The 10,129-nt window shown below is 57.3% G+C and overlaps 2 protein-coding genes across 2 annotated transcripts; one reads left to right on the top strand and one right to left on the bottom strand.

Moving 5' to 3' along the window:
• Positions 1 to 104: 104 nt before the first annotated feature.
• Positions 105 to 5,338, top strand: NFKBIB (NFKB inhibitor beta). Its single transcript, XM_084770559.1, has 6 exons — positions 105 to 390; positions 2,031 to 2,136; positions 2,222 to 2,537; positions 3,977 to 4,065; positions 4,146 to 4,415; positions 5,167 to 5,338. Exons 1-6 carry the CDS (start codon positions 212 to 214, stop codon positions 5,266 to 5,268), a joined length of 1,062 nt encoding a protein of 353 aa, XP_084626685.1. The 5' UTR covers positions 105 to 211; the 3' UTR covers positions 5,269 to 5,338.
• Positions 5,339 to 5,398: 60 nt separating this feature from the next.
• CCER2 (coiled-coil glutamate rich protein 2) lies at positions 5,399 to 8,430 on the bottom strand. The gene is made up of 5 exons (XM_084770560.1): positions 8,162 to 8,430; positions 7,935 to 7,975; positions 7,698 to 7,785; positions 6,907 to 7,391; positions 5,399 to 5,716 (listed from the first exon to the last, which is right to left on the bottom strand). The coding sequence occupies exons 1-5, from the start codon at positions 8,223 to 8,225 to the stop codon at positions 5,627 to 5,629; spliced, it is 768 nt and encodes a 255-aa protein (XP_084626686.1). The 5' UTR covers positions 8,226 to 8,430; the 3' UTR covers positions 5,399 to 5,626.
• Positions 8,431 to 10,129: the final 1,699 nt, after the last annotated feature.

The raw sequence follows: 10,129 nt of genomic DNA, 5'->3' as shown, positions 1-10,129 counted from the left end.
GTGGGGAAATTCAGCGAGCGTGTGTCCATCTCATTATTCTGATTGGTTCTGGTGCGGTCCAGGGGCGGGGTGCAGCAGTTTAACGCATTTTGATTGGGTGGGTGAGGGGGCGTGTTGGGGGAATTCCCAGCAGGGCGGAAGCGCTGGAGCTCACGGCAGAGCCCAGCGACGGGCAGGCGACCACAGGGGGCCACCCGAGGTGGCAGGGGCCATGGCCGGGGTCGCGTGCTTGGGGAAAACTGCGGACGCCGATGAATGGTGCGACAGCGGCCTGGGCTCTCTAGGTCCCGACGCAGCGGCTCCCGGAGGACCAGGTCTGGGCGCAGAGTTAGGCCCGGAGCTGTCGTGGGCGCCACTGGTCTTCGGCTACGTCACTGAGGATGGGGACACGTGAGTAAACCTTAAATTACCAGATGGAGCCCCAGGATCCCACCTGAGCCCCCGGTTAGCCTATGATTCCTGTGGCTTCTTACCTCCTCGTTCCTGACTCTTGACTTCCCATGCTGGGCTGACTTCCTGACCCCATAACCCTCAAATACTTAAACCGTGGGAAGACCTAGATTTCTCTCACCCACAGTCAGGTGTCCCGCCTTTCTTGAACTCTTAAGCCCGAGCTCCTGGAATCCACACCGCACCTACTGATCCCCAAGCCGGATCTGAACCTTTTCACCCCGGGGTCCCCCCAGGCCTCTGTTGGCACGGTACTTGCCACACCTTCCTGGCCTCTCGCCTCCTTCCAGATGTGGTCTTTGATCCTTAACTCTTGTATAAGCCAGATTTTGTTTCCCAAAACTGGTCCTTGGCCCCGAGCCTACGGCTCGGACACACTTGGAGCACCGATCTGCAGTTGAGAAATCCAGCTGCTGGGTATGGTGGCACAGCACTTGGGAGGCAGAGGCAGGTGGGTCTCCGTGAGCTTGAGGCCACCTGACGTACAAAAGAGAGCTGTGGGCCAGCCACAGCTACAGAAAATTCAACACCGTATGTTTCTCCCCAAAGTACTACCTTCCAGTGTCCGTTTTTAGTTTAGCTGAGTGTGATGGTACACACTTGCAATCCTAAGCGCTCAAGGGGCTGAGGCAGGAGGATCTCTAGTCTGAGGACAGCCTGGGCGGACCGGCTTGCGGGGGGAAAAAAGTTTAAAAAAAAAAAAAAAAGCAGGGCATTTTGATTAGTGGAGAAGCTGGGAGAAGGGGGCAGCTGTGGCGCCGCCGGTCTGTGTAAGGGAAGGTACCCAGGGTTTTTTGTCTTCACGTTATTGCCCAGTGACTCAGAGCCTGGCCCATGAGTGGAACACAAGAAACACTAGTCTTAAAGGGCCAGGTGTAGTTTCCTTAATTCTCTTATTTTTCACTTTCTATTTTATTAGTCCTTGTTCCTTTATTATTTTCCTTTGATTGCTTTGGGTTTTGTTTTTGTCTTTTATTTTTTATTTTTTTATTTTTTGGTTTTGTTTGTTTGTTTTTGTTTTTCGAGACAGGGTCTCTCTGTATAGCTTTGGCAGTCCTGGACTCGCTTTGTAGGCCAGGCTGGTCTCAAACTCACAGCGATCCACCTGCCTCTGCCTCCCAAGTGCTGGGATTAAAGGCGGGCGCCACCACCACCATGCCCGGCCCTCACCATTTAATATTTAACCGGGCTCATCCCGGGCCCACCAGGTAGCCCGATCTGGCCTTGAACTAATAATCCTCCTGCCTCAGCTTCCCCAGGTGCTGGAATTACAGAGCTACTACACTTGGCTAAATTACTTAGCAGACACGGGTCAAACAAAAGTCGGTAGCTGGGCCTACAGGTTTGTCAGCCGAGACCCACGGGAGGCTGAGGCGGGAGGAAAGTGAACCCAAGCTCCCGCCCGCCCCGGGGCAGCGCATGAGGGCCCTGTCACGTGTCAGAACACCCACCAGCCACGCCAGCGCTGCTGGACCAACTCCTGCCTCCATCGCCCCCCCCCCAAATGTCTCCCTACTGTGGGCACGGTTTGCAGCACACACACACTAGGCGCTCTGTGTTCACTGACCTTGTGTCCCCAGGGCCCTGCACTTGGCCGTGATACACCAGCACGAGCCCTTCCTGGACTTCCTCCTGGGCTTCTCTGCCGGCACCGAGTACCTGGACCTGCAGAACGACCTAGGCCAAGTGAGCTGCTGGGGATGGTCGCTCTCATCCCGGGCCCTGGCTGGTTAGTGAGGCCCTGACCCCTGCCCTCTCTCCCGCCCCGCAGACAGCCCTGCACCTCGCAGCCATCCTCGGGGAAGCATCGGCGGTTGAGAAGCTGTACGCGGCTGGCGCTGGGGTGCTGGTGGCCGAGAGAGGGGGCCACACCGCACTACACTTGGCCTGCCGGGTGAGGGCGCACGCCTGCGCGTCCGCGCTGCTCCAGCCCCGTCCCAGATGCTACCTCACTCCGAGCCAGGACCGCAACCCCGACGCCAGCCACGCCCCTGTCGCTGTGAACCCCGAACCCAACCCAGAGAACGAAGAAGAGGAGCCGAGCGATGAGGATTGGAAGCTGCAGCTAGAAGCTGAAAACTATGAGGGTGAGGGCCCCGGGAAGGATGCGAGCTCGCGGCCAGAGCCAGGGCACCAAGGCTCCCAGCTCTTCTAACCCAGCTGCTGGCTTCGCACGGAGCTCAGTCAATGGAGTGCTCATCTGGCATACGTAGAGCCGTGGGTTCGATCCCCAGCACCTCCTGGGCGTGGTGGTACATGGGAGGTGGAAGCAAGGGGAGATCGGGTGAACAAGCTCATTCTTGGTGACGCCTCGCCAGTTTGAGGCCAGACTAGGTCACAGGAGACCCTGTCTCAGACAAACACCTTGCCCCATCTCAGGGCATAGCAGCGTGCCCTTATAATCCTGGCCAGGCAGTGCTGGCGCACGCCTTTAATCCCAGCACTTGGGAGGCAGAGGCAGGCGGATCGCTGTGAGTTCGAGGCCAGCCTGGTCTAGAAAGCAGTCCAGGACAGGCAAGGCTACACAGAGAAACCCTGTCCCCCCCTCCCAAAAAAAAAAGACATACAGGGCCCCTTTCCCCCCAGATCTGATTATCAAACCACTTGTAACCCAGACCTGCCACCCACAGATCGGATATGCCAGGACACAGCGGCTGACTGGGGCTACCACCAGCAAGGTCCTTCCTTCCAGAACTGTTCCCAAGTACAAGCCAACAGCCCAGCCTACCCAGGATGAGAGGATTCATCCTGCCTTCCCAGCCGTGGGCAGAGGGCACAGGGGTTACCTCTTAGTAGACTGAGGTCATCTGGTAGCCAGTGCGCAGAGCCCCAGGTCCTTCAGAGGACTTTTAAAAATTATTATTATTGTTGTTGTTGTTGTTATTATTTTGGTTTTTCAAGACAGGGTGTCTCTGTGTTGCCTTAGCTGTCGTGGACTCGCTTTGTAGACCAGGCTGGCCTCGAACTCACAGCGATCCACCTGCCTCTGCCTCCAGAGTGCTGGGATTAAAGGCATGCACCACTATGCCCGGCTAAGAACTTTTATTGTTACAGTCAGTGTTTCTTTTGTTTTATTATGGTGGTGGGGGTAGAACTCAGGGCTGCACATGCTGGTCAAGCCCCTGTTATTAAGCGTCATCCTCTGTAGATCCCAGACGCCGCAGCACTCAGGTTTGTACCCACCAGCTGCCGACACCCGGGCCTTAGGCTTCTGGCGTTTAGGAGCCTGTATGCATACCTAGGAAGGACTTCAGAAGCCGGGCCCCCAGACGGGGCATCCTTAGCTCACCTGGTCCTTCCCCAGGAAGATGACAGAACTGAGGTTCTTTGTTTTTTGTTTTGTCAAGACAGGGTTTTCTCTGTGTAGCCCTGGCTGTCCTGTACTTGCTTTGTAGACCAGGCTGGCCTCGAACTCACAGAGATCCACCTGCCTCTGCCTCCCGAGTGCTGGGATTAAAGGCGTGCGCGCCCGGCTCATGGTGAGGTTTCTTAATCTATCATCTGACACCAGTTGCTGTGTCCCCAGGCCACACCCCACTCCATGTAGCTGTTGTCCACAAAGATGCCGAGATGGTCCGGCTGCTCAGGGATGCCGGAGCTGACCTCAATAAACCGGTGAGCCACCACGGTGGGCCAGCGCAGGGAAGACAGTGTCCCCTCTTCAGATGCACTGACCTCTCTGGCACATCCCATAGGAGCCCACATGTGGCCGGACCCCTCTGCACCTGGCAGTAGAAGCCCAGTCGGCCAGTGTGCTGGAGCTTCTCCTGAAAGCTGGTGCTGACCCCACTGCCCGCATGTACGGGGGCCGCACCCCGCTTGGCAGCGCCCTGCTCCGGCCCAACCTCGCCCTTGCCCGCCTCCTCCGTGCACATGGAGCTCCCGAAGCCGAGGATGGAGAAGATAAGCTTGGCCCTTGCAGCAGCAGCAGCAGCGACAGCGACAGTGACAGCCGGGATGAGGGCGTGAGTCAGGAGTGGGAAGTGACTGGGAGCAAGAGATGGAGACCGTGGGGTGTAGGCTGGTGGCCCTGGTCAGTGTCTAGAACACCAATGACATGGAAAGGCCTCAGGCACTGGTGAGGGGAGCATAGTGAAAAGCCCAGGCCAGAACACACCCCAGTGTGGCATGAAGAGGGCTGATGGGGGGTGACACGGCAGACAGGGAGGGGAGAAGAGCCTTGTAATGGTAGAAGGCAGCAGTGAGAGTTAAAGGAGGGGCAGGGTGCACCCCACTCTTAGGGCTGTAACCTGAGCAGTGGGTAGGGTGGTGGCACCTGACACCTGTGCTGTCCTCCTCACACCTGTGCCGTCCCCTCCTCACACCTGTGCCGTCCCCTCCTCACACCTGTGCCGTCCCCTCCTCACACCTGTGCCGTCCTCCTCACACCTGTGCCATCCCCTCCTCACACCTGTGCCATCCCCTCCTCACACCTGTGCCGTCCCCTCCTCACACCTGTGCCGTCCTCTCCTCACACCTCTGCCATCCTCCTCACACCTGTGCCGTCCCCTCCTCACACCTGTGCCATCCTCTCCTCACACCTGTGCCATCCTCTCCTCACACCTGTGCCATCCTCCTCACACCTGTGCCATCCTCCTCACACCTGTGCCGTCCCCTCCTCACACCTGTGCCGTCCTCTCCTCACACCTGTGCCATCCTCTCCTCACACCTGTGCCATCCTCTCCTCACACCTGTGCCGTTGTTCTCTGTTCTCAGGGCGAATATGATGACATCGTGGTCCACAGTGGCAGGAGCCAGAAGCAGCTACCTCCCTCCCCAGCATCCAGACCTCTTCCTGATAACTCCAGCCCTGCCTGACTTAAGTTCTAATATTAATTAATATAGTGTTCAGTGTAATAAAAATGCAGACCTGATGCCGGTACCCAGACTGATACTGCTTCCCACTTACTTCAGGCCCCAATCCCCCAAAGCCACGTGTGAGCCTGGGTCCTTTGCTTGTGCTTTATTCACTCAGGGGGATGGAGGGGCTGGGAGTGGGGTCCTGGGGTCCCGAATCCGTCTGAACACAGCCCCTCCCCCACTCAGGCTTCTCTCAGGCGTGGTCCTCAGGCATCCTTGCTTCCCAGTCCCTGCCACTTGGAAGTGGAGCAGGACGCCAGGTGAAGGGCGGACTCTGAGGCCAACAGCACGGGGAAAGGAAGAGAATGGACAGGGGTCAGCCTTCCCTCCCAAGAGCCTCCCCTAGCATGGCGGTGGCCCTCTTCAGCTGGTCCTGCATGCGCTCCAGCTGCTCCACGCTGCGTTCCTAGGGGACATCAGAGACACGGTCACCACCTCTGTGGCCGCTGAACGTCAGCCCGGCCGCTCCATGCACTGTCATGTGGTGGCTACCATCTTGTGTCTCCACAAACCCCACCTGACCAGCATGGAGGTCCACATGGCCTGCCACGTTGATCTCTTGATTCTTGGGCATTCTGAGGGCTGGGGTTACAGATGTGCGTCCTCACAGCTGGCTTGTGTCTGTTGTGGTGCTGGGGAGTGCGCGCAGGGCCTGTGCGTGCTGCTCACACACTCCACCCTGAGCCTACGTTCCTACTGCTGTGCGGCCCATCTACAGAGCAATGGCCATTCTGACAGCTGCTTCCAACTGAGGTGATACTTAATGAATTAGTGGGCCGGGTGGTGGTGGCGCACACCTTTAATCTCAGCACTCAGGAGGCAGAGGCAGGCGGATCGCTGTGAGTTCGAGGCCAGCCTGGTCTACAAAATGAGTCCAGGACAGCCAAGGCTACACAGAGAAACCCTGTCTCGAAAGAACAAAAACAAAAACAAAAAAAAAGCATTCCTGTGTATGGGTGTGTATCACATGTCAGCCTAGTGCCCAAGGAGGCCAGAAGAGGCCATAGGATCCCACGACATGAATCCTAGGAATAGAAGCTGGGTCCTCAGGGAAGAACTGTTAAACTCTTAAATCATTTCTCCAGCCCGTAATCTTACAACACCCCCAAAAGTTTACACATTTGCTTGTCGTGTGTGTATATGTGTACATGTGTATCGCAGCATGTGTGGAGAGGTCAGAGGACAACCCGGGGGGAAGTTAAATCTTCTCCGTCTGCCATGTGGGATCTGGGAATCGAACTCTGGTCGCCAGGCTTGGCAGCAAGCGCCTTGACGCACTGAGCTATCCTCGCTGGCCTGTGGGGCATGTTCAACTCCACACGGCCTAGTCACCGGCTCTGTGACTCTCCTAGTGAGCAGGAGAGTAGCTGCTAGCTTCCGTAGGAGCTGGCTGACTTGGTACACACTGGCAGTGTTGGCTGCCTCTGGTGCTTCTGGGTAATTACTGCTGTCTCCTGGTTCCTGTCCTTGCTTGGGTGGTGCACCCTTGGTCGCTCTGACCCACTCACTGCATGGTGGGTTTCGCTCTGTGGCCCAGCACCAGGGGGTGTTGGGGGAGGCTCCCTTGGGTAGCCTTCCAGTTCCCCCCTCACTCACCTGCTGCTCCTCCGCCTCTTCCTCCTGCTTGGCCTTGCTGCCCGGCTGCTCCAGGTAGGAGGACACTTCCTGCCTCTCTCCCGCGGCCCTCCCAGCCCCCTGCCACCGACTGTGGCCTCCGTCCAGCGGCTTCAGGCCCTTCTCCTGAAACTGGGCCATCTCCTCATCACCGGCTTTCTCAGCCACCCCCTTCTGGGGGCTCCTGGCACCCTCCAGATGTTGCTTTGACATCTGCTCAAAGGTCTTCCCTGGCTGGCTCTCTTCCTCCTCCTCCTCCTCTCTCTCCTCCTCCTCCTGGCGAAGGTGGCTGTGGAGCTGCGTGTGGACCGCCTGCTCCCGCACCTCAGACCTGTGGGTCCTCTCTGCCGCGTCCTCCTCTTCCTCGTGCCTTATCTCCTGACTGGACCTCATCTTTCCGGCCTCCTGCTTGGTGAACCTCTTCTCCTCGGGGGACACACAGCCACAGGGCTCTGTCTCATATATCTCTGGCAGGGGGAAAATAGGACACTCCAACTGAGACTCCAAGATCTGAGACCCTGAGTCCTTCCTAACATGAAGGGAACTGCTTGGCACTGGGACGGGGTGTCACAGGCTGCCTCTGCCCAGTCCCTATCCTGCTCCTGCAGGGAGCCTCAAGGGAGCCAGGCTCTTTCATTGGGGGGGTGGGGTGGGGGGGGTGTAAGTACTACCACACTAACCCAGGCTGGGGGACTCGTCCACCGTGCACTGTGGGCCAGTAGGAGGGTAGCGGAAGGATTTTGGGAGTCTGAGGGGAAGTGGGGCGTCCCTACCTTTGTGGAGCAGAGCTGTGCAGGGGCCTCTCTGGGCCTGGCCCTGGGTGAGCACCTCCATGACCACCTCTGCTAGGCAGCGGGTTAGCTGAGGGACAAGGATGACGGGTCAAAGGGAGGGCAAGGGAGTTGGGACAACAGAGTGGCTACAGGATCAAAAGATGGGGGGGGGGGTCCTGGGAGAAGTCGGGCAGACGGGACCCGCCGGGATGCAGAGGGTAAGGGCATCACTCTCACCTCCTCCTTGGAGGGTCTGAGAGCCAGGGGAGCTGATGAGGCTGTGGAGAATAAGGAAATGGGTGCTGTCCGTGGTACTGATCCCAACTCCCAACCCCTCCCCCAGCCCCCCTCCCCCACACCCGCCAGGTGTGCTATCCCGGTGCCCAAGCTCAGTTACCCAACTTTATAGCCCGATCCCAGGTATGATCCCTACCACACAGGGCCTCTGGGGGCCTTAGACTCACCAGCCCCCATCAGCAGCGGCAGCAGCAGCAGCAGCGCTGCCGAGGCGGGTGCACGGAGCGGCATGGTGTGGAGTCCAGACCCGGGACTTGAGCGGACAGCCACCAGTGCCGGCGCCTTATAAACCAGGTGTAGTGGCCCCTCGCAGGGGAGGAAATGACGTCACCACCGGCCCCCTCCTCGGCGCAGGGAGAGGAGACAGCTGTGGGGCGCTTCAGGGACCTCAATTATTCATGGGGACCCACACTCAAGCATTCAGCCCTCTGGGCTTCTGGCTCAGGAGCACAGGCGGAAGGACCCTTTGGAAGGGTCTCCCCCAAAGACTCACGTGGGAGCTGTGCAACTCCTTCTGTCATCTCTTTATCTGGAAAGTGGATTCTTCTAAATCTACTTCCTTGGCGATGGGAGTTCCTTTTGGCAAAGCGTCTGCTCCATCGTCCACCAGCTATGCAGCTCTGGGACAGCTACCGAAGCAGCTTTCTTTCCTCTCCTTTCCTTTTTTTCGTTTTTCGAGACAGGGTTTCCCTGTGTAGCCCTGGCTATCCTGGACGCACTTTGTAGACCAGGCTGGCCTCAAACTCACAGCGATCCACCTGCCTCAGCCTCCCGAGTGCTGGGATTAAAGGCGTGCGCCACCTCGCCTGGCTGAAGAGCTTTCTTTTATTTTGGAACACCCCACTCCAGAGCTCTTGGGTGAGGATGGAATATGGAAGGGTGCTTGGGCAGCCCTGCATGCACACGTGGAGGCCGGAGGTCAATGGCAGTGTCTCCTCGGTTGCTGTCCACTTCGTTTTTTGAGAGAGGGCCTCTCACTGAACTTGGAGATAGGGTTTCTGGGTAGACCAGCTGACTAGGCCGCTCCTGGACCCAACTGTCTGTTCACTTGGAGACTGGATCTGCACTAGCTTCGCACCTTTCTCAATAAGACATCAATGCAGTCTCAAGTCACTTTTCTTCCTGCTTTTTTTTTTTAAAGAATGTCTTGCTATGGAGCCCAGGCTGCCCTCAAAATTTTTGACAATCCTACTTTCGCTTCTCAAATGCAAGTGTGAACCCCCGCAGATAATATGCGGTAATCTGTTTTTGTATCTTTGAGTTGGGGTCTTGCTAGAGACAGCCTGCCTAGCTGCAAACTCCGTGTGTGCACGCGCGTGCATGTGCGCACGCATGTGTATGCACACGCGTGTGTGCAGGTGTGTGGTGGTGGGTATTTATGAGCATAGGTGACATGGTGTGCGTGTGTGTGTGTGTGTGCGCGTGCGTGCGTGCGCATATGTGCGTGGTAGTGGGTATTTAAGAGTGTAGGTGACATGCACTCCAGAAGAGGCCGTGGAGCAGCGGGTGTGTGAGTTTGAGGCAGTTATGAGCAGCCTGATGTGGCTATTGGGAACTGAGTCCTTTGACAGAGCACCAGGTGGGCGCTAACCACTGGACCATCTCTCCAGCGCCTTAAAACAGGGTCTCCCTGTGCAGCCCTGGCTAGCCTGGAACTTGGTATGTAGACTAGGCTGGCCTCACATCCAGAGAGATCTGTCTGTACCTCCCAAGTGCTGACATTAAAGGCGTGCACTGCTGCTCTGGTCAGCCTTCATCTTTTCATCTTCCTGCCTCAACTTCCCCCCTGCTGGGACCACTGATGTGTGTCACCATCCCAGACTCCAGGAATTTCTATTTTTGAGACAGGACCTGACATATTCCAGGTTGGCTCAAATTTATGCACACAGGTTTGTCGCAGAGATCCACCTGCCTCTGCCCCCCAGTGCTGAGATTACAGACACGTAGCAAAATGCCCAGTAAACTCTATGATACGGAACTGAACACAGGGCTGTGCTCGCTAGGCAAGCACTCTGCCAAATGAGCCACAGCAGATCCCCCAGTAACTATCACTGGGCACTTACTGTATGCTGTGTCTGTGGAGAAGAGTTGGCAGTGCTCACACTGCTCAGTGCCCCTGAGGGCACTGCTGGAGG

This window comes from Acomys minous, assembly GCF_964271855.1.
Source record: "Acomys minous genome assembly, chromosome: 20".
NCBI lineage: Eukaryota > Metazoa > Chordata > Mammalia > Rodentia > Muridae > Acomys > Acomys minous.
The sequence above is the reverse complement of the archived record's forward strand: the minus strand, read 5'-3'. Positions and strand labels throughout refer to the sequence as shown.

Bases quoted from the DNA above. Each gene is read 5' to 3' on its own strand.
- NFKBIB (XM_084770559.1), top strand. From the start codon at position 212: ATGGCCGGGGTCGCGTGCTTGGGGAAAACTGCGGACGCCGATGAATGG. The intron at 391-2,030 runs GTGAGTAAACCT...TTGTGTCCCCAG, and splicing joins GTCACTGAGGATGGGGACAC to GGCCCTGCACTTGGCCGTGA. The intron at 4,416-5,166 runs GTGAGTCAGGAG...CTCTGTTCTCAG, and splicing joins GTGACAGCCGGGATGAGGGC to GGCGAATATGATGACATCGT.
- CCER2 (XM_084770560.1), bottom strand. From the start codon at position 8,225: ATGCCGCTCCGTGCACCCGCCTCGGCAGCGCTGCTGCTGCTGCTGCCG. The intron at 7,786-7,934 runs GTGAGAGTGATG...CTTGTCCCTCAG, and splicing joins TCAGACCCTCCAAGGAGGAG to CTAACCCGCTGCCTAGCAGA. The intron at 7,392-7,697 runs GTAGGGACGCCC...TCCCCCTGCCAG, and splicing joins CACAGCTCTGCTCCACAAAG to AGATATATGAGACAGAGCCC.